This window comes from Carettochelys insculpta, chromosome 1 (genome assembly GCF_033958435.1).
Source record: "Carettochelys insculpta isolate YL-2023 chromosome 1, ASM3395843v1, whole genome shotgun sequence".
In the NCBI taxonomy this organism is placed as follows: domain Eukaryota; kingdom Metazoa; phylum Chordata; order Testudines; family Carettochelyidae; genus Carettochelys; species Carettochelys insculpta.
In genome coordinates this window covers 332,222,504-332,245,728 of record NC_134137.1, presented here as the reverse complement: position 1 = coordinate 332,245,728, position 23,225 = coordinate 332,222,504, and the positions used below count along the sequence as shown (strand labels likewise).

The window sequence follows — 23,225 nt, the reverse complement described above, 5'->3', positions numbered from 1 at the left end:
ATACAGCGTTAATAGCATGGCATTGATTTAGCTTTGTGTTTATTTCGTGTGCTAAGTCGCAGTCCCACTCTATCCCCATAGGCAGGATACAGTCACTTATTGAGCCCTGAGGCTTCTAGTCCATTAACATCAACGGGAGCTACATGCACTTATCAGAAGAATAGACCCTCTAAGTTGCAATGTATTCCCAAAGTGACTTTGGTATCCAAAGCAAGAGCTATTGCGGGAAACAGCTGCCAGCACAACACAAAGGTTGGCGCCCCCCCCCCCCCCCCTGCAACTCCCCAGCCAGGGATCTGTGGCTGCGGCTGCTGAGGTGCCAGGACTCCATACCAGCATGTACCAGCACAAAAAGGCACTGCCTGTCACACAGAAAATGCCAAATTGTGCCCACAGAAGTCCACAATCAGGTCTGTCTGATTCTAGCAGCGCGTTACATGCAGCAGGCTCATAGCCTGTGTTGCTCATAACATGTGCACTGTTGGCTCTTAAATAGGTCCTGAGGCTGACAGCCAAATGAGTTGCACAGGGTACATAGGAAGGCAGAATCTGGCCCACTGGCTGCTAATACCAATATAATGCACACTGCATGAACAAAACTGACTGGAAGTAAAATCTGTGATTCAGAGAATTCACTCCCACCCCCGATCCCCTAGTTCTGTGAAGGAAGTTTTCTAGGCCCACAGCCCTTACTCATACAGCTACCAGTAGTGTTGCCTGTAAGTTGAGTGCTCAGGTGGCCGCCCAGGAGAGATTGAGGTGTTGCCCAGCTGATTAGCATAGCGCCCACAGTGGGCAATAAGTGTTTCTATTGGTGATGCATATCCACACGTCTTGATGCACATAACAAAATTTATTCTGTCCATGGATGGAATGAATTTAGAGGGAACAGCACCTACCAGGCTTAAGATTCCTTTGCTGTGATGCCTAGAAAAATCTGGTTCTAGGCACTTTGGTGATACAAATAATAACTAAGACTGATAAAAGACCACTGGCATGTGCATGCCACAGTCTGCCATGCTGACCAATTTTGTCTCATTGTTTCCTTGCACTGTCTGTACGCATTTGGTTCCTTTTGTCTTGTAATAAACCCTTCAAGCCATGTGTTTGTACAGCACTTAGCAGGATGAGGTTCTGTTCTAACGCCCAGGATAATAACAATGACAGTACATACCATCCACTATACGCCTATAGATACACTTAAGGCTAATTGCTCAAAGGACTATTTCAGACAATTTACTGTACTTTTTTCTGTAGACAGATATGCTAGATGTTACCCCAACGGATCTAGTCATTTATCCTCTTCACCTGCAGACAAAGGAATTCTTCATGCAAGAGCCACTGCCATAACAGACACAAACTACTGCCAGTCCCTGGGATTAATACACTGATATACTTGAGCAGCCTGGCTGATGGAGCAGCTGGTTGACTCCAAAAGAGGTCCATGAACAATCCTTCCTCGTCAGGAGGATGCAAGGTCTTCAGAAAGGCATTAAAGAATGAACTTTGGGATACCTTTCAAGCTTTATCAAAGCCCCATCCAACCCATGGAAAATAACTAAATGAGTGCAGAGTTAATTTTCTATCATTTGGAAATAATAAAAAGACCAATAAGGTACAGGTTGAACCTCTCTAATTTGGAAGTCTCTCGGCCATCAAACTCTGTAGTCTGGCATGATTTTAGTTAGCTGGATGATCACTTATCATGGGCGTGGCCATGTTTTCCCTGGTACCATAAAGTTTGCTTCCAGCCACCAGTCCTGGCTCTTGGTGTTCTGTGCTGTTAGTTAGCTGTAATTACCCCTAAATGTCTTCTAAGAGCCCATTAAGCAGTGGAAGTATTGATAATTTGGCTAGACAATATGACTTCCCGTGGTCCGGCAAAATCTCATGTCCGGCACTGGTCAGGTCCTGAGGGTGCCAGATTAGAGAGGTTCAACCTGTATTTTGGACCCACCAGCTCTATGTCACACTCGAATAAATACATTAAATAATATAACATTGCTCTGGGGGTTCTCAGCATTTCTTGGAGAAGGGAGTAGTGGTTTTGCAGGAACTTTGCGAGGAAGTGAATTTTCCACATTCCCTCTGTGGCTGGGAACATTGAGTAGTGATGCTCTTCAACTTTGCTAGGAAAAAAGCAAGATGAAGTACACCTTGTTTCTACCATCCAGCTGTATCTAACAAAGCTGGAATAAGAGATCTGGACACCAACACTGAGCCTGTATCATTTATGGCAATTTCAAAAAAGCACATTGAAATTTGATCTGGTTAACACTGAAGCACATTTTTCCTGAGACTACTCAGAGTTTGCACTGTCCCTGTCTGGCACAGGGAAGTACTGTGCAATTATCGCAACCTTGCACAGCCTTACAATTTATCTTCCTGAACAGACTGGGGCTCTGCAATCTGTTATTAGTTTACTTTATTGGATTATCCATGAAAACACAGATTCCTCCACTCCCTTTTGGCAGAGTAACAAGAAACAAATACCGAAACCAGAGTCATATAACCCAGAGAGGAAAGTCTGGACTTTATTATACTGACGAGCTCCTTAAACGATTCATAAATGTTCTCCTGCTCAGTGATAGATCCCTTGATGCTCCTTTTGTACTAACTAATATTCACACACCTCATAGCCAGCAATGTCCAGTCCAGTGTCGTTTTATCTGTGCTCTTCCCTTTTAGTTTTGTGTTGGTATTTATTCAAAACCCAAGAGGCAGCCGGGAATACTCACAGCTTTTGCGAAGACCCCCATAAGCTCTGGGAACTGATGTGTCAGGAGGGCTAGCATGGCTGTGAAGGAACATAATCCAGCCGTGAAGAGTATGAAGAAAGGAAGCTCTTTCTTGGGATAAACCGAAACTTCATGAAATGCTGCAGAGGAAAGCAGAAGAGAAAAACAAGGGGTAGGTCAAGTATATTCTCATGAGGGTTAGCAGCCGAAAAGAAGCCACAATGATTCTGAGGGTTGGGTCAGCAGAAAGACACATCTAAAGATTCTGAACCCAGAGTCATCTGAGACTCCACCTCCCATTTTCCTACTCTATAACACTATAGCCCTCTCTCACTTCCTTGACTCCTCCTAGCAGAGCCTCCTTCCACTCGGTCCCACCACTAGCTCTTTCCTGCCCTGCTGCTTCAGCATCTTCATCACCATATTAATAACATACTTAATTTCTAGATGTCTATGTACAATGACTAATATGATTTGTTCAAGCTGAAGAAACTTGCTGAAATAAATCGAAGGCAGGGAAAGAAATCGCTCCACAACCACGAGTTGAGGCGTATAAAGAAACAAAAACAAAAATAAAACCAACCATAATCAATACAAACTAAAAGAGAAACAGAAAAGTCCCTGGCTTTGGCTTGAAGAGACCCCCAATATGCTTTTAGGAGAAGTATGCCAGAGCGGACAGTGGGAACTTGCCTGAAGCAAAGTTTTCCTTAATCAAACCTTCCATGTTGGCTCATATTTGGGTTAGATATGGTCAGCTTGGGAAATGTTCCAGCCAGTTCTTATTTCGTTCAACTGTTTCTCACATTCCTTGCCTAGTTTTAAGTTACTAGCTGGGATCGCACAAAATGACAAAACATTTGCTCTTAAAAGAATATTCTCTCATCTGGCAGATCTAAAGTTAGATTTGTCTCATCAACTTTTTTTCTTCTTTTTAAATGTCATGGCTGTATACGTACATATCGCACCATTCCTCTACTCTGCCTGCTTTCTCCAACCTTATGGGCAGCTCTGACTGAAGGTTTGCAAGAATCCTGCTCAAAGCCTACTTATTTAACAGTAAGGTAGGACAGCACAACATCCAGTTTGGGCTCTTGCAGCTTTCACTGGATGGGCCCACAGGACATCTGAGAATGATTAAAACAAAAATAGTGATATTGACTGTGTTCAAGAGTTTGGGGTCTGCAAATCTTGTTCCCTTAAAAAAGAATCAGTGAAAAACATGGTGAGATAATTTCGTTTAAATCACACATGTAATTACCAAATTGCAGATCAGAGTTGGGAAATACAATTGCATAAGCATTCTAATGCAGGCTCCCACGTCCATTGTCTTTGACTGAAATGTTCAATCTATTGTTGTAGTCCATCAGCCCATTAAGGAAACGTTAGGTTTGGATGCTGTTTTTATTTAGCTGAGGCTAATCTTCCCAAGTTCCCTTTCATTTAAAGCAAACTGTCCTCCAGGCAAACCCTAGAGTTATGATATCATTTCAGCAGAGACTCTCTGTTTCAATTATCTGCAGAAAGTTACCTTTAAAACAGAGGCAGGGAAAATTTTTTTTCAGTTGGGTGGGTCACTGACCCAGATCAAAATCAGACAGGGGACACACAAGTGAGAAGCAAACTCCCACCTTCCCAAAAAAACAACCCTTACTGATATGGCCCAGCCCCCAACTGAAACACCTCACTCCCCTCACTCCAATCATGGGAGGGGTGGGGGGAAACAGGGATGGGCAGAGAGGACTGAGGTTCAGGGCTTCCCCCAAGCAGATTAACTCTTCAGAGGAACCAGGGACAGTAGATTTTGTGGGTCCCCCAGGCTTTGGGATGGAACCAAAAGGAGGGTTTCCATGTGCAGGAGGGGGCTGCTGGGCAGTGGGATGGGGGAGTGAGGTCTGGGTGGGAGGCAGGGGGCAGTAGCAGGCTGAGTGGGGGGGAATGGGCAGGAGGAAGGATGCAGGAGTGGCTAGGGTGAGGTTCTCGTGGGAGGTGGGGTGCAGGGCTTAGGGGGTCTGGGCAGGAGGGGGTATGTGACAGCAATGGGGCTAGGGCAGCTCTCTGGAGGCATGTGTGGCTCTGCACCCCCTGCTGCTCGCAGGCACAGCACCACCCCCACCGGGCATGATTCCAGCCAATGGGAGCAGTGAGGAAAAAGCCTCCAGGCGAGCACTTCCCTGCACCGCCTTCCCCCAGACAGGGACCGGGGGAACAGCGGGGAGCACAGTGAGCACCCAGAAGAGCCCTCAGGCTGGATGCAGCCGCAGCTTACCTTGACCTGGCCCGTGAGGCTCAGGGCTCCTGCTACCTCCCATCAGGGAGCTGGTGCTCACACACCTGCCACATGTGGGGAAGCACCAGTGCAGGTCTCCCAGTGCAGGGGGATGGTGGGGGAGGGATTCCTGAAACTCATGGGCCAGATGGAGGCAAGCCACAGGCTGTAAGTTCCCCACCCCTGCCTTAAAATATAAGCAGTGAAATGTTCAGACAGGCCTGGGATGTAAAGAACCTCTACACAACCTGTGCCTCTCACAGAGCGTAAACCCTTCTCTTCTCGAACCCCAAAGATTTGATGGCAAAGGCATCTGTCACAGTCATCAGAGCAAAACATTACCCTCAATGTACGGTATTAACGAGTCCCTTGTGTCTCACGTCTGACAACAGCGATTAGTTCTGCGCCTAGAGAGGAGAAGGCTGACTACTCCATGTCCTTCTGTCATTCCCAAATTTTCCTGACACTCCACCCTCCATTTAACAGCATCCCTTGGAGTAAAGCGTTCTGAGAGTCCTGAGAGGTACTGCTATAATTAGGGTGATTATAACAGGGTGGGGAGGGAGAGCTGGTTGCCAGGGATTACTGTGTAATACCAGAGAGAACGTGCTGTGAAAGAAAGGCCCTTACAACGAGGGAACTCCTTCCTGTTACTTCTACCTACAGCATGGGTGGGCAATCATTTTTGATGGGCGTCCATGCCAAGGATTTCCAAAGTGGTCAAGGGCTGAACTTATCTAAGGAAGGGGTGGGGGGTCTGGGATGGAGGTTGGGCGCAGAAGGGACCTTGGGGTAAGTGACTGGGGTGCAGGAGGGGGTGAAGGAGGGGGTCGTGATCTGAGAGAGGGGGCTGGGGTGCAGGAGGAGTACAGGGTTCAGCAGGAGACACAGGAGCAGGAAAGGATGCTGACCTGGAGGAGAGGTCTAGGAGCAGGTGCAGTGTGTGGGCAGGGGGGCTACAGGTATTTGAGTTCTGAGCTGGGGCAGGGAATTGGGGTGCAGGGTGTGGGAGGGAGGATGGATGCAGGAGAGGATCCTAGTGGGGACGGGGAGTGCAGGGTCTGGGAGGGGTTGTGACCTGGAGGAGGCGGGTAGGAGAGCCTTGCAGGGGAGATCGGAGTGCAGGGTCTGGGAAGGGAAATGAGTGCAGGCGCGGAGAGCCAGAGGATTTGGCTTATGTGGCGTAGGGATACGGGAGAGGGGCAGAGGGTTGGGGGAAGGCAGGGGCTGGGGTGCCAGAGGCAGGCTCTGGCTGGGCAGTGCTTACCTGGGCAGCTCCCAGCTAGCAGCCCATCAGGCTCTCTGCTTTCCATGCCCATGACCATGTTCAGAACAGCTGCAGGGGCCATGTGTGCTGCTGTGAACTAAGCACTGGGAGCCTGGAGGGAGGGGTACTTTACAGGCTGCAAACAGGGCTCCAATGGGAGCGGCAAGATGTTGCTGGGGATAGAGGCACCATGAGAAGCCTCTCCCCACCAACCCCAGGCTTGCAGGGGTGGGGCAGGCAGGGAGCCGGCTGAGGCCCTGAGGCCAGGATCTAGTGACTTGGAGGGCTGGACCAGGTCTTAGTGACGTATTTTGCCCAGGCCTGACCAACAGTTTACCCACATAGATTTATTAAGGATGCTTAAACATAGTGGAGCCCAAAGGGGAGTTGTTAGAAATGGAAGACCTATTTCAGGAGACTCCCAAACACAGGGAAAAACATGCATATCCTCATTTGTTTTTCACAAAATGGTTTAAATTGCTCTCTTTTTGAGTCCTCCAGCGCACCTTAAGTCTACCCTTCGGAACCTGATCCTGAGAACAGGTAAGCAAGAGCACCTGTGATCTCTGACCAAGCCCAACTGGCTTCAATGGGAAACAGCGTGGGACATTTCTGGTCCTGGTCACAGGCCTGATACTGCAAAGCTATTGTGTTTACTTTATACCCGGAATGCTGGCCCAGTGTCTTAGATTGCAGAACTCTCTACAGGCAGGGATCATCTTTATATCAGTACCTTGTGCAGCTTTTAGAACACAAATTCAAAGTAAAAAATGACTGGTATAATTTCACATTCGTATTTTTCTAGGAATACTACATGAAGAGAACCCTCTGGCTATGTCTATAGTGGCCTCTCCCTTTCAAAAGGGGCATGCAAACACGGGGGGGCCAAAAACGCAAATGAGGTGCTCATTTGCATATTCAATGCCTCATTTGCATAATACCAGCCATTCAGGAAGTGCTGCTTTTGAAATATAAAATGGCGGCATAGCCGGCTTTCGTTCAAAAGGAAGCCCCGCTTTCGAAAGCAGCATTCTTCCCAATTTTTTTCAGGAAGAAGGGTGCTTTCAAAACCAGGGCTTCCTTTCAAAGGAACCCCATCTATATGGCTGTTTTGCATTTCGAAAGCAGCTTTTCCAGAACAACAAGTGGCTGCTATTATGCAAACAAGGTGCTGAATATGCAAATTAGCACCTCATTTGCATTTTCAATCCTCTGCGTTTGCACGCTCCTTTTGAAAGGGAGTGGCAAGTGTTGACGTAGCCTCCCCGTGACTCCGCGTCTCTTACAATAGTTCTTACAACAGCCTTCTTACAAGACCGCACAATAATTTGGGAATGGGCCTCATGAAGGCTCAATCCTGCAATTTAGGAAGGCAAAACTGCTTTGAACTTGGAGTTTCCTGCAGTAGGGCTATAGCGCAGGGCAATCGTATTGTTAGTTTGAGGGTACGATATCCTAGATAAAGGATCGGACATACTTTACCTGTCTTGGTAAGGAAGAGATAACCAATTTTTAAAAGTAATACAGCTCCAAGGCAATCATGTCTTTCTTTTCTGACACCAGTAAAGACACCTAAACCCTTATGAGTTGTGTTTATGAATTACCATTTTAACAATCAAGCAAACTCTCAAGAATCAGTGTCAACCAATCCTTGTAATCCAATAAACCCAAATTAAGAAGCAACGGTGGAGGCCAGTTTTGCAGAACTGTGATAAATGACCCTTTGATGCTAAGAACCAGGAATAAAATGAGAGGAAAAAGTTCAGGCTTACATGGAAGTAGTTCTCTGTCTGCTGTTTCTGTACAGATGGGGTATGGGTAAAAAAGGTGCCCTTTTTCCAAAGGATAGGGGATCATTCTGAACGCTGAAAAGGATAAAAATAACCCATTGGACAGCTTATTGTGAGTAGAGTATCTACATGACATATTCAGCAGGGCACTTCACATGTATTAACAATTTTGAAAAGCAAAAGCAAACTAGGCAGTAAATTCAATTTTTCTATACTCGGAGCCTCCTATCAGGATACCAAACAATTACTTAAGTCTCTAAATATGCATTTAGCCCTCAGTCCAGCATACCCTTATCAACATATTTAATTTGTACTGACCCTACAGTTTCACTGGAGTCAGTGGGACTACTTGGGTATGTCTACACAGAGATGTTCTCTTGGTAGCTCCATGCTAATGAGCAGTCTCACAATTGTAAATAGCTGCTCATTAGCTTAATCATGAAGCTAATTAGCATAGACACACAAAATCTCACTGCCAGCAGCAAACAAGCCATGTGGACGTGCCTCTGCTGGCAAAAACCCCCTCTGTGGCCAGTCCTTTATGCCTGAATTTTTTCAGGCATAAGGGACTGGTGACAGAAGGGGGTTTTTAGCTGGCAGAGGCACATCCACGCCATCTGTTTACTGCTGGCAGAAGCTTCTGCTGGCAGCGAGATCTCATGCAGCTATGATAATTAGCCATGTGATTATGCTAATGAGCAGCCATTTGCAATTGCGAGACTGCTCATTAGCATGGAGCTGCCAAGAGAACAGCTCAGTGTAGACATACCCCTTTACAGGAGTCAAGTTGGCCACTTGTATGAAGGAGCAGGTACCTCAATTTAGACACCTAAATTTGAAAATTTTGACATATCATTTTTAGCATTTCCAAGACCTTTGAGATTTGGGGTGGAAAAAAAGAGTAACTCTGGTACAATGGACCTACTTAATGCATAGGAAGAACCTCAAAATAGTATCACAAGTTTGAGCCCAATATTTGCATTTTTCTGATCACCGAAAATTTCCACTGACTTTTGTGGGAATTTTGCATGCACAAAGAATGCAGTACAGGGCCACACTGAATTACCCAGGATACACTTGCAAACAAAACATGTAACAAACTTTCTGCCAGTCACAAAATAGCTCCATGCTGCCAACATGATACATTGGCTTGATTTTGATCATTTTGCAATCTCAACTTAATAACTGAATTATTAAAACCAGGTTCCAGTAATGCATTCTTTTTATATGTAGCAGATCAAGCCAGGTTTCCAGCATGAACATTCAGGCTGATTAAATAATATTTTATTTTTTTTAAATATATGTAATATTTAAATCTAAAATAACAACAGAGAGGAAGATAAATTGATTGCTAACTCTGTATCCTGATGATGTCACAGACCACCTGAGTCATATGTTTTGTGATTTATGGAACCATCAGAACCTTTGACTGAATTGCAGTTCTGCAATCAATCTGCCCTTTTCTATTATCCTGTATGTTATTCCCACTGTTAAGATGTCATCAACATTTTATTCTCACTGTTTCTATGAACATCATTCATTGAAGTAATTTTTCCTCAACAGATGTCTTGTAAGTACCATATGCTGTAGATATAAGGTACAGAACACATATATCTCACACACAGGGCAATGAGAAATTGTACAGTATAAAGAATAAATTATTGCTATATTCCACAATATTTTCAGTTGTAAATACAACCTTTAAAATAATGGTGGTTACATTGTACACTGTATTTTCACTATATTTATTTAAAATAGCAATAAACAAGAAAGAATATTTTCCATGACAAGATTCCACTGTAAGCAGTTTAGCTAACATATGGCATTTATTCTGGTGTCTGAATATTATTGAAAAAATAAAAACTCTGTGTATATGATTCCAGCCATTGGAATGCAATCAATCTACACCATGGTAATATTGTTCAAAGGTCATAGTGTCTTGCCAAAAAGTATGTAAATCTCTCTTAACTAGAGGAGAGATCCTGTCCACTTGCCGCTTGGTGGGGTAAAACATGTTAATTTCCCAGACATAACAGAAAACAGAAACAGAGATTAAACTACAGAATATTCTCTGGTATTTAGTTCTTTGGAAATGAAAGATTCACGCTGTTTCAATCTGTGATTTTAATATGAGGAATAACTAGTGTGGCACTACTGGAAAATAAAAAGATAGGTCTCCCTACATAATACTGCAACTCATGTAAGACCCACTCTGAAAGAAACTAGACAGCTGTGTAAGCAGGACCTGGTCCTAGGAAAATGTTTAATGCAATTTACTATAGTACTATAGCATCGGAATGCGTTGTCTAGAGAGGTGGTGGATTCTCCATCCCTTGAGGTTTTTAAGTCCCGGCTGGACAAGGTCCTGGCTGGGATGACTTAGTAGGGGTTGATCCTGCTTGAAGCAGGGGGCTGGACTAGATGACCTCCTGAGGTCCCTTCCAGCCCTGTGATTCTGTGAATTTATATTACAAGATCTTCAGGACGTAATGAACCTCTCCAGCCTTTTTGGAATACAAACCCACGTGAACACGGTAATACACAGTAAGACATATAGTACTCTTTCATCTTCCAGATGCTTTCACAGCATGTTCTACACATCACTGGTGTGGCCTCACTCTTTAGGAAAGAGGTGAACGCAATGAAGAGAACCTGAAGAAAGGCTGTAAAATAATACAAGATATAGGAAGCCTGAGCTACGAGGAAAAGTTAAAAACCTGGGCACATTTCATTCTCAGAAAAGGGACTGCAGGGAGAACTTTTAACAGTTTTGAAATATACTAAGGGGTATTATAAAAAGGACAATTATTAGTTGTCAAGATGCAGAAAGACAATTCACCTCACAAGAGATGTAACCAGATGTAAGACCACATGTTCACTGAAGATAGGTCAGAGTAACAGGCTTAATCTGCAGCAAGGGAAGTTTAGATTAGATATTAAGAAAAAACTTTCCAACCATTAGGGTAGTTAAATTCTGGAACAGGGTGCCCAGGGAGGCTGTGGAATGCCCATCATTTCTAAAAATAGGTTAGAACAGACTTTCTGGGGATGGTCTAGATTACTTGGTCTTGCCTCAGTGCATGGGGCTAGACCAGAGGACCTCTCAAGATCTCTTTGAGCACTATATTTTTATGAGTCTATGAACTAGCTATACTTTCTATTTTAAAACCAGATTCTATGCTTTCACCCTCAGGGAGCAGGTAAAGTCTTGATACCATGGAAGAAGGCACATTTGGGAGAAGAAAACACAGGGTTTTTTTCCATCTTCACAGTTACAGTGAAGAATATGAGGTCAAATTTTAGGGCCAGAGTTAGTAATGGTTAGTAAATCTTGGCAACCTTTGAAACCCAGACATATTTACAATTAAGGACTTTTGTGCTTAAAGCATCTGCATCAAACCAAACAAAGCAATATCCCAAATTGCCTCATTTGGCTTGTACTGCAAATGGAAATGCATTATTATTGGTGGAAAATAGAAACAATACCAGGAAATGACCAATATTATTTTTTAAACTAACTCTTTTCTGGGTTGAAAACAAAAAAATAGTCATGTAGCACTGAGCGTAGCTTTTTGGGGAAAAAGCCCTGCAATTATTTGTTGGTTAAAAATACCACAAATCCTCCTGCTTGCTAGGCCAACAAATTTTCTAGATATGTTTCAATTAGAGATTGCCTTACAAGGAATCAGAGGGGTATCTGTGTTAGTCTGATTGCATGCATGAATACAACTGATAAAGTATGTCTTTGCCCACGAAAGCTTATGCGCCAATATATGTGTTAGTCTATAAGGTGCCACGGGGCTTCTTGTTGTTTTTGCAGATACAGACTAACACAGCTACCCCACTGATATCTGTCACCATGCAAGACACTGAATTTGTCCGTATGAAGTGGAAATCCATCAAATGCATCTGACAAAGTGGGTCTTTCCTCCCAAAAACAAATATGAAAATGTACCACAAAGTAATTTACTTCAAGAAATGATAGTACTTATCTTTGGCCAAAATTCACCCAGATAAAATGTAGAAATATGCATGTTTAGGCATTAACTTCCTTCACATAAGCTGGTAAAGTGATACTGCTGGTTGTTTAAGTAACCAGACAGCATGCTATAATTTTAAGACATTGGTGCTTCATACATAGATGAGGGTGGAAAGAACATCAGCAAGTGATCAAATACTGCACTCAGTGTACTGCACCCTGACAGGAAGAATTAGGACCCAGTTAAGTTTCTACTCCTCCACCATGGTTCATATGAGGTTAAATTTTGGTAGGACAGAAATGCTGAGGAAGCTGTTTACATATAAGGGAAATGAAACTGACAGAATGATACAATATAATCAAATTGTTGATTTACAACCTCTCTAAAAACTATTAATTAGACAAGAGATATGAGACTGAAAGATGCCAATATAGGGGGCCAAACACTGAGGTGTTGATTCAGTTTTCACTTAGGAAAAATCCAATCAAAATAAATAGTAATCTGCCTGTGTGAGGAAGGAGAAAAACTTGAATAAGGCCCTCAGGGTTTGGTCCATTATTTACATTTCTCTGAAAGAGATGAACAAAATGGAACGCAGAACATTCTTCTTCCTCTAAAAATACTTCTTTTAGAAGAAGCTGGAAATGAATGCCCATCATTTTTATTGACCTATGTGGAGGACAAAATATATTTTAAGTACCTGTGGAAGGAAGAAAGAGAGAGAAATAGCTCAACTGTAGTAAAAGGTCCAATTGTTACAACGCAAAGAATGCTTCAAAGGGAACCTCAGCAACAAATTGCTATGAGCAATTACGTGATCTTATGATAATACATTTCTGAACACAATTGCTCTGAAATGGAGAGTGGAAAAGAAACAATATGGGAGAGAGGAAGAACAGACAACATGAAAGGTGTGCCATTGGGAAGGAATAGGAGATGATAAAAGTAGCATTGCAGGGGACTGAGGTGGGTACAAATAAATAAGTAGCAAGACAACAAGTAGAAGAAGAATGTGTGTATGCAACATGTGGGACAAACACAAGGGAGCAAACCACACACATCAGGGGAGTGTAACAATACATGGACACAGATGCAGTCCCTCCCCAAAGAGAGTACAATCTAAGTGAGACAAAATGCAGGCCAATGACTGTTGAGAGATGATTCACTTTAATTAAGCTTGAATTAAACATATTTCTTTGAGGGATTGTCAGTGCCAAAGGCATGGTGCGAAAGTGTACTTTGAAGCTGAAGCCTGAATGAAGACATAATTAGGGTGACCATCTCTCCTTATCCCAAATACAGGACAGGAAGATATGCGGGGGTGGGAGTGGGGAGCTCCTCCCAGCTTCCCCAAGCCTCAGGGAGCCAGGAACTGGGCAGCAGCCGCTCGTGCTTCTCCCAGCTTCCTCATGACTCAGAGATAGAGGAAGAGGGTGGCAGCCACCCCCCCGGGACCCAACCTACCCTTAATTTTGCAGACTCCCTGCTGGCTCCTTCTGGTGTGGCCGGAGAGCACATGTATACATGCTTTCCAGCCAGCAGCTGCACCTGAGCGCCAGCAGGGGGCCAATACAGGGCAATTAGCCCCTTTTTAAAAATAAATCAGGACACCTTCCTGGTGACCAAAATATGTGGCTGTCCCACCCAAAATGGGACAGATGGTCACCCTAAACATAATGGAAAGATTAAAACAGGACAGAAAGGAAGGAACACAGGGATACTACATAGGTGAGAGAAATCACAAAAGAGCAGAGCAGAAAAGGGGAAGTCAGTGGCGATTACAGAAGGAAATCACTATAGACTGTCTCACAAAAGGTCATTCTAAACATTACTTTTTTTATTTCCAAGAGGTTCTTTTTCAAGAGTACACGGTTATAAAGGTGAAAACACTTAACAAAATAAAAATTCAACACAGTTATTGAAAACACACAAAATATTATCACCAGGCTGAGAAGAATAGGTCTTCCTGAACACAAAACATTATACTGACTTATTTCATTTAATCATAACAAAACACCTTCTTCTTTATAATGTCTTAAATATCAGGGTCTCAAATATTAATGAACTAAGCTCCACAAGGCTTCTGTGAAGAAAGAAATTATCATCCCCATTTTACAGGTGAAAAAAATGAGGTAGAGAAGATAAGTTACTTTGCTCCACGTGGCATAGCCCGTGACAACTCAGATTCCCTGAATCGTTGGTGTGGTGCTTTAACACAAGTCTTTGCTTTCTCTGCTTAGTTAAATGTATTGTACTTGAATTGTCAAATTGACAATGGTAAGAGAAAATTTTCACCCCACGTTAGTTGCTCTAATGTAATCCTGAGGAGGAATACTGCAGTAGTAGACTACTGGCCCAGAACTGGGAGACATGGTTCCACAGGGCGTGATCCTACATTCCATAGATCCCAAAACTCCTGGAATTCGGCAGCTTTCAGGTTTCTTCTGACATCATCCCAGCAGCGATGCTGTACCCTACTGTCCCTGGAAACATGGCCCCTACTTCGGGGAGTGTGGAAGAGCTGCTGTAGGGGGATTCCATCCATCCCGAGGAACCCTCAGTTGCCCAGTTAGGATAGCTTTACAACCCCTTTGCATCTCTGTAGCAACAAAAAGGGGCTGTGTGTGGGACCAGGATCTGTCTTAATAAGACTCAACAAAAATCTGCTCAGATGTTTGGACAACACTATTACATCACAGCTCAGACAAACTTATCATAAAAACTTCCTTATCATTAATGGTATCGTTCATCTAGACAATATTTGGCTTTGTTATTAACACAGTATTTGGGGTCCAAAATTCATTAGAGACCACTGACAGGGTTTGTTAACATTTAATTTTCCAAAAAGCCTGGTTTCCTGGTGTGAGCAGGATGCTGGGAATCAGGACTCCTCTGACTTCTTGCCAACAACTCTCCACATAACCTGAAGGCAACTTTGCCCATCTACAGAATGAAACAAGAGTCCACGCCCATCACCCAGAGGTACTGTGAAGCTTAATTCATGAATGGTTTGACGAGCTCCTTAGACGAAAGGTGCTGTACTGTATAAAAGATTATTTACTCATAACACTCCATGGAAATATGTGATTCTATCTTTTCAAATCCTGTGAAATGTTTCTAAGAAAGAGAATTACTTACTGCCTTCCCACGTACAATGTAAGAGATTCAGTGCCCCCTCTACCCTTTTCCAGTGCTGAAGGTGAAAGAAAGCATACGCTATCGCTTCACTGTCTCCTCTCTTCAGAATATGTTCAGGGGGCAGTATTAAGCTTTTCATTTCTAGTAGGTACTGCAACAGAAAGACAGAACACAATTATTTCAGATATCAGAGAGGCAGCTGTGTTAGTCTGTATCTTCGAAAACAACAAGAAGGCCTGTGGTACCATATAGACTAACAGATGTTTTGGAGCATAAGCTTTCGTGGGCAAAGACCCATTTCATAAGATGCATGTAGTCATCTGATGAAGCAGGTCTTTGCCCACAAAAGCTTATGCTCCAAAATATCAGTCTATATGGAGCCACGGGACTTCTAATTATTTCAGATGTAATAATAAACACAGTAGCTGCTTGCAATTCCTCAAAGCACAGTGAACACTCTGTTTCCTGAAGTACTTTTATTCTTAAGTATTTCATCAAATATGTAACATCACCAAATGCACTTGAAGATAATTATTGAATTATTCCATATATCAAAATATGCCAGCAGATGGTTAATGCTGTGTTTTTCAGCTTCCCTGGGACCACAGAGAATTCCGCAATGAGATGCCTCTCTTAACAAAGAACAAGCAGAATTTAAAAAATATCTTCATACAACAGACAGGATAGTTTAATTACAATAGCTTTTGAATTAAAGTACTTGTAATACCAGAAATGATGTGTGGCTGTAATGAAGTCCCTAAAGAATCCAGCCTCACTACAAAGAAATGGGCACTAACTCAGTTTTACAAAGACCTTCTGCGTGAACTAATTTTCATACAGTGTATTAGTAAGGATATGAATCTGGTAAAGTTGGCACCAGTTTCAGGATGCTTCTACTTCTGTGGTGGGATAAAGGAGGACACAGAAGGACAATGATATTGGATGCTTGATGTTGTGGGTGCCCACCATGAAAGGACAGAAAGCAGCATGATTTCCAGAGAATGGGTGTTCCCCATTCTACCTGAGCACCCAAAATCACTTCAGAAAAGGTAGGCCAAGCTGTTTACTGCAGCATGGGACATACCAATGTCTAACTCAGAAAGATGTTTTCCAAAGTGTAAAGTGACAGAAATCCCAAGAATCATAGAATCATAGAAGAGTAGGACTGGAAGGGACCTCGAGAGGCCATCGAGTCCAGCCCCCTGCCCTCACGGCAGGACCAAGCACTTTCTAGACCATCCCTGAAAGCCATCTATCTAACCTCTTCTTAAATATCTCCAGTGATGGAGATTCTACCACCTCCCTTGGCAATTCGTTCCAGTGTTTGACTGTTAGGAACTTTTTCCTAATGTCCAACCTGAACCTCCCCTGCTGCAATTTAAGTCCATTGCCTCTTGTTCTATCCTCAGAGGCAAGGAAGAACAAGTTCCCTCCCTCTGCCTTATGACACCCTTTTAGATACCTGAAAACTGCTATCATGTCCCCCCTCGATCTTCTCTTTTCCAAACTAAATAAGCTCAGTTCTTTCAGCCTTTCTTCATAGGTCATGTTCTCTAGACCTTTGATCATTCTCGTTGCTCTCCTCTGGACCCTCTCCAATTTCTCCACATCCTTCCTGAACTGCGGTGCCCAGAACTGGACACAATACTCCAGCTGAGGCCTAACCAGCGCAGAGTAGAGCGGGAGAATGACTTCTCATGTCTTGTTCACAACACACCTGTTAATGCATCCTAGAATCATGTTTGCTTTTTTTGCAACAGCATCACACTGTTGACTCATATTTAGCTTGTGATCTACTATAAATCCCTGGATCCCTTTCTGCTGTACTCATTCCTAGGCAACAGCATCACACTGTTGACTCATATTTAGCTTGTGATCTACTATAAACCCCTAGATCCCTTTCTGCTGTACTCATTCCTAGGTAGTCCTTTCCCATTCTGTATGTGTGACACTGATTGCTCCTTCCTAAGTGGAGCACTTTGCATTTGTCCTTATTAAACTTCATCCTGTTTACCTCAGCCCATTTCTCTAGTTTATCCAGATCCTTTTGAATTATGACCCTATCCTCCAAAGAAGTTGCAACCCCTCCCAGCTTGGTATCATCTGCAAACTTAATACGTGTACTTTCTATGTCAATATCTAAATCGTTAATGAAGATATTGAACAGAACTGGTCCTAAAACAGACCCCTGCGGAACCCCACTAGTTATACTTTTCCAGCAGGATTGAAAACCATTAACCGTACTCTCTGGGTACGGTTATCCAGCCAGTTGTTCACCCACCTTATAGTAGCCCCATCTAAATTGTATTTGCTTGTCCGTTTGCTTGTCCATTTGAATGTCCATGTACTTATAGCCCCCATGTCCAGGAGCAGGTTAAGAACAGGTAGGGCTGTGGGACAACACAGTCACAACCCCCCCACAGTCCCTGCCATAATATATTAAAATATTAACATGCAGTTACGCCTCAAAATAACAAGCTGTTATATATAAATCACTGTTATATATAAATGACATGACACATTTCTTTTGTTTCATTAAAGTGAATTGTCTAAACAAAATGGAATTATGGAACCTTGGGGCCCCTCACGTCTGGGGGCCCTGGGACAACTGACCTTTTTATTCTTATGTTAATCCACCACTGCCCATGTCTATAAAAAGGGATGAGCTTCTCTGAGGCGCTGTCTGCATTCACCATGGGTCCCACAACCTGGGTGACTCTTAGACCACCACATGACACCTATTGCCATGGTGCTACCTGCCTAGCAATCCTTTGAAAGGGGTATTTTCATTTTAGAGGACCTAGACGCCTCTTCTTTCCCATCTTGCTTTCCCATGAAAGGAACAACAGGTTGTTTTTCCCTTTCTTAACACAGCCTGTCGCAAGTAGCTTACTCTTTTCTATAAAACAAAGTGGTTCTGTGCCAGGATGTGGGTTCACCTTTGGGGAAGACAACAACACTTGCCACAACCTGCATCTTGGTCTTCTGAAAGTGCATTAATCCAGTCCTTTTTAGCACTGGGGAAAAGGGAACTGTGACTCACCCTTCCCTCCAAGCAGCAGACTCCTTCCCTCCAAGATCCAGACTAACACGGCTACCCCTCTGATACCTTCCCTCCAAGCTTCAGTTACGATGCCATAATGAAACTTAGATCAGGATGACAAGATGAGCCTATTATTGAACAAAGACTTAGTTTTCTTTGAGACCCACTTCTGATTCTCCAATGACTTGTCTGGTCACAATGAAAGCAAAGATAGACACAGCCAACTTTTAGAATGCTGAGCAGCATATATTACTGTACTGATCAAAAGGGTGAATTATGTATATGTATCAATGCTTCTTTTTTTGCAAATGTCAACAATGTGCTCAGCCCTGTATGAAGTAGTTATCAAGAAAGTATTCTCCACAGAAAGTTTACTGTTTTGAATACAGACAAGATCTAGTTGAAGATCTAGAGGAGGGAGTTACCTTGGAGAAAAATCTTAACACTCTTCCCTCTTAACCTAACATTTTCCATTTTTTCCTATTTGTGGGTGTCACAGAAGAAGAGAATCTGCAGAAATACTTTCTAAAAAGTGGCGGTGTGGGGCTGGGGAAACCTAGCACATGGTAGAGGGAATGTATTCCACACATGAGGAGCAGCTAGAAGAAGGTACAAAGATGGTAGCGGAAGAAGGAAATGAAGGTGTCATGAGGGCCACAGTGGTGGTGGTGGTGAGGGGGGCGGGGGACACTGAACACCAATGGGAGACAAGATTCTAGATTGCAGGGGAGATATGCAGAGTCTTGAAGGCTAGGATGAGCGCTTTAAACATGATACAACTGGAAATGGCCAGGGGCAATTTTAAAGCATAGGTGACATGATCAGACCCAAAGGCAAGGAAAATGGTGATTGCAGTGGTAGAATGGATTGGAAGTGGTTAATATGGGTATCATGAAAGAAGAGGGATATAACAATGGCTTCACAAGTGCATTAGCCATCAGAATAATAAAAAGGGAGTCTTTCTTTAAACATAACCTTAGTAAACCATCAGATTTAGGACAGGCTGGATGTGTGGAGAGATGGAGAAGGCAACTAGAGGTGTGTAGCCAGACTTGAACCCCCCATTTGGCCTTTTCTTCCTCTCCCCCCCACTGGGAGAGACAGAGAGAGAAATAAGCAGGGGAGACAGGCAGCCTTTGATGTCCTGGGAACGCAGGTGTGCTGTCTCACCCAGCCTCTCTACTATACACAAAAACCAGACAGTGAATGGGCTAGCTAATGGCCGCCCTTCTGGCTGATCTCGGTGATTGACACACCTTGATCACTTCCCCAGGCTTGATCACTTCCCCAGGACGATTGGGAAACCCCGCCCATAACCTCCAAAGGTGCCCAATTGTCCACAATTCACAGGTGCAAATTGAGCCTTGCATCTTCCCTGGGAAACCCGGGGTTCAAACACTCTCTTCCCAATTGGCCACTTAAGACCAGGAAGAAGCATACGTGACAAAAGGGGTATAAAGGGGCTTGGCAGACCACCCCCCTTTGAGTTTCAATCACCTACACCTGCTGGCCAGGTCTGGAATTAACTCCCGAGACTGGGGACGCCTGGCTTGTATCTACTTCTTCCCGAGGGATTGAGAGAATCTGGGTCACACTGGATCTAGGAGGCAGGGTAAGAATTACACCTGTATTGCACTTCTTTCCTATAGGAATTGAGGGAAAGACTCCGGTTCCACCAGGTCTAAAAGGCAGGGGTAAAAATCACACCTGCAACTTGCCTCTCTTGTGTACACATTACTTGTATTAGTTTACGCTAGCTAGTTTGTCTAAAACTTTTCTCAAGTTAAATTGTGCTGTTTCCCCTTTAAAAACCGCGGGTACTAGCTGTTTTGGGCTATAAACTGCTAAAACCATTAGCCTGTCACTCAAACCGTGGGAAGCCCTTACCTTATCTTTAAAACGGGTTTACCCCTTTGATCTATTAGAACACTGCCATCCTCCACTATCTTTTACATAGAACTATAGAAAATTATTATCTTGCCTATCAAACCACAGGGGGTCCCTACCTTACCTTAATTGGCAAGCTGCGGTCAGCAATGACCTTCTGTAAACATTAGTAACCACAAGAAAAATAATTATCCTGTCACTCACTCGGCGGCCATCTTGGTTTCATTCATAAATTGAGCGGTCAGTTTAAAACCCCCTTTTACACGCGGCAGCTGCTTCTGTTGTAAAATCGCTGCCAGCGGTTTCCTATTAACTGTTAGCAAAGTTATAAACAAAAATTCACAATTGTGGTACTTTGATCACTTGTCTTAGTTATATTGTTTCCATCTTTGTATAAATAAAAAGTAACTGTTAAAGCCTCTCTAAGTGTAATTTTCCTCTTGCTGCTGTACCTGAACTAAACACAAACTAAAGAACCCAGCCTGCCCTGGCTGCTTAGCGTAGCTGCTGGTGCGGCATCACCCCCTTTGCCCCACCAGACCTTTAGCTGGCACCTGGGCATCGGCTTACAAGGTGACACAAAGATTGCAAACAGAGGAGAGGAGAGGAGGTAAATTATTGAGCTCTCTTTGGTCATGTTGCACTTGAGCAGGAAGTAAGCCCTCCAAGGCAGTATGTTGGAGAGACAAGTGTGTCAGGCTGGATGGGATGCAAGCACTGAGATATGGACTTCTAATCACTGGCACTGACTTCTCTTCTTCCTGAGAGATGCTCAACCCCATGCTCTCTACTCCATTTCCTGCCCCCTCTACACCCTTCCCTTAAGCCCCTGCCCTGCCTCTTTCCAACCATGCCCCACCCCACCCCACCTCTTCCTGACCTTCCTCTGCCCCTGCCAAGCCTCCTCCCTCCAAGTTTGCCCCATTCCCTTTCCTCCCCCTCTGGCGCAGTGTTTGAACACCATGAATCAGCTGTTTGTGATGCTCCAGAAGCGCTGAGAGGGCAGGGAAGGAGTTAAACTGTGGGGCTACTGGCACACGAGAGGCGGAAGGGGAAGAGGCGAGGAACGTGGCACCAGTGGGTGCTCTGCATCCCTACCCACTAATTTTTGCCTGTGGGTGCTCCAGCCCTAGAGCACCCATAGAGTCTGCACCTATAATTCTGAATCATCCCTATGCAGAGGACTGTAGAAACTAAGTGAGCAGAGAAGGTAAACAGAAGATAAGGCAGAGAAAGAGAGGAGGAAAATACTAAGAGACAAACCTGCAGAGAAAGGAGGATGAAGAGCTGCTAGAGGAGTCCCTGAAAGAGTAGTAATGGAAGCAGGAGGAGAACCATGAGAGCACCTGGCTATGAAAGCCAATGAAAGACAAAGTGTCAAGAGGAAAGGAGTGATGAACAGCACTGAAGGGAGCAGAAAGGATTCCATGAAGGTCCAGAGGCTTGGGGAGGAGGCGGTACTTTGAACATCTCAGGATATCCTCAGTAGAATGGAGAGAACAGAAGCCAGACAGGAGGAGATGCATAAGTGAGTTAGAGGAGATGAAGTCAATGAAGCAATTGAAAATTGACCATTTAATTTCACCTGTCGGTTTGCATAGTGTCTAGTATGCTGTGGTTTTTACCAGAAATAATGAACAACTAGAACCGGTCAGCAAAGGGCAGAGAAAAATCGCAAACGTTTCTGTAAAATTTCCTATATGTTCTTCGACACTTTCAAAAATTCTGATTTTTGTTCACCAGCTATGCCACTGCTATTGCTAATAATATAGGGACATACCACATTTGTGGCCATGAAAAATGCACCACAGATCATGAAATCTGGTCTCTTGTAAAATAGTCTTTTGTGTACTTTTTCTCTATGCTATACACAATGCTTTTCAAATTGGGGGGTCTTAACCCAAAAAGAGGATCAGGTCAGTAAGGCAATTTTAGGGAGCTGAAGCATTGCCATACTCACTTCTGTTCCATGCTGATGATAGCATTACCTTCAGAGCTGGGCACCCAGCCAGCAGCTATCAGTCTCTGGCTGTCCAGCTCTGAAGAAAGCAAAAAAGGCAATATTATGCTGTCCATACAATAGCTTTCTGAACCCCTTTTGCATCAGGACTGCTGTTTTATACATTTACTTTTTGCCATTTAAAATACATATCCAGGCTTTGTTACAACATCATATAATTTAAGATTTAAATACCTGACATTGGGAGATTCAAGAATTTTAAAATCCTAAAACTGTGAAATTTATGAAAATCAACTGTGAATTTGTTATCAGATGGTAGAGAGAGTTGATGAGGTTACTGTGATTCTCAGATCACAGATATCCTGTTTCAATGGAACATTTTGATCAGCTATCAAAACATGATTTCTATATCCCACACCTGAATATGTATTGCTCCTGGGGGTTGTCTGAACTCTGAGAACACCCTCACAGATAAGAGAATTCAATAAAGTCTGGGTTTAACAGCTATTTAAATACATGGAGCTATTTGATGGCTCATCTTGGAACTCTGGAGTGCTGGTCAAACTGGTTTTGGTGGGAGTAGAAAAAGGCATTCACCAGGGGAAATTGAAAGACAAAAGTTTGATAAACATAAGGCAGAGATGCATGACAAAGGAACCCCGGGTGATGAACTAGACACATACTCTCAGAGGTAACTGAAAGCTGGACAGCCTGACTGTTAAGCTTATAGCAAAGATCAATCCTAAACAAGAGAACCAGAAATGTGGTTACATTTGTTTTTGTCTGTAAATCACTTTTTACTCTGTGTTTTACCTCTACTATATATTTTCGTTTTGAAGAAACAGCTGTCATGTGTCACAGTAGTCATCTGCCTTCAGAAAAAGAGTCAAGCCATTGTCCCACCCCAAATCCACGGTGTCTATTGAGTTAAAAGGGGCTGAGAATGGAGACACATACCCTGGCTTTGGTCTGGAAGAACAAGGATTGCAAAATCCACCACAGGGCAGAAGGACTGGAAAGGGCTGAACAGGCACTCACTAAGGAGCAAGTCAAAGATCAAGGTGAAATGGTTTTGGGGGCCATAATCTTTTCACAGTCACTACTAAGGGCCAATTTTTGACCACGGAGGTTACCAGGTCGTGTTCATACACAT

The 23,225-nt window shown here is 43.6% G+C and overlaps 1 protein-coding gene across 3 annotated transcripts in view; it reads right to left on the bottom strand.

Annotated features, from left to right (window-relative positions):
• ST7 (suppression of tumorigenicity 7) overlaps positions 1 to 23,225 on the bottom strand; it is a 246,770-nt gene that overhangs the window by 9,527 nt on the left and 214,018 nt on the right. For 2 of the 3 annotated variants that reach the window (XM_075014925.1, XM_075014917.1), the window contains exons 12-14: positions 15,183 to 15,333; positions 8,047 to 8,139; positions 2,739 to 2,878 (exon numbers count right to left, since the gene is read on the bottom strand). In XM_075014925.1, coding sequence (XP_074871026.1) covers positions 2,739 to 2,878; positions 8,047 to 8,139; positions 15,183 to 15,333 — 384 coding nt within the window. The remainder of the gene's footprint in view (positions 1 to 2,738; positions 2,879 to 8,046; positions 8,140 to 15,182; positions 15,334 to 23,225) is intronic. The other variant, XM_075014909.1, reaches the window with a different exon arrangement.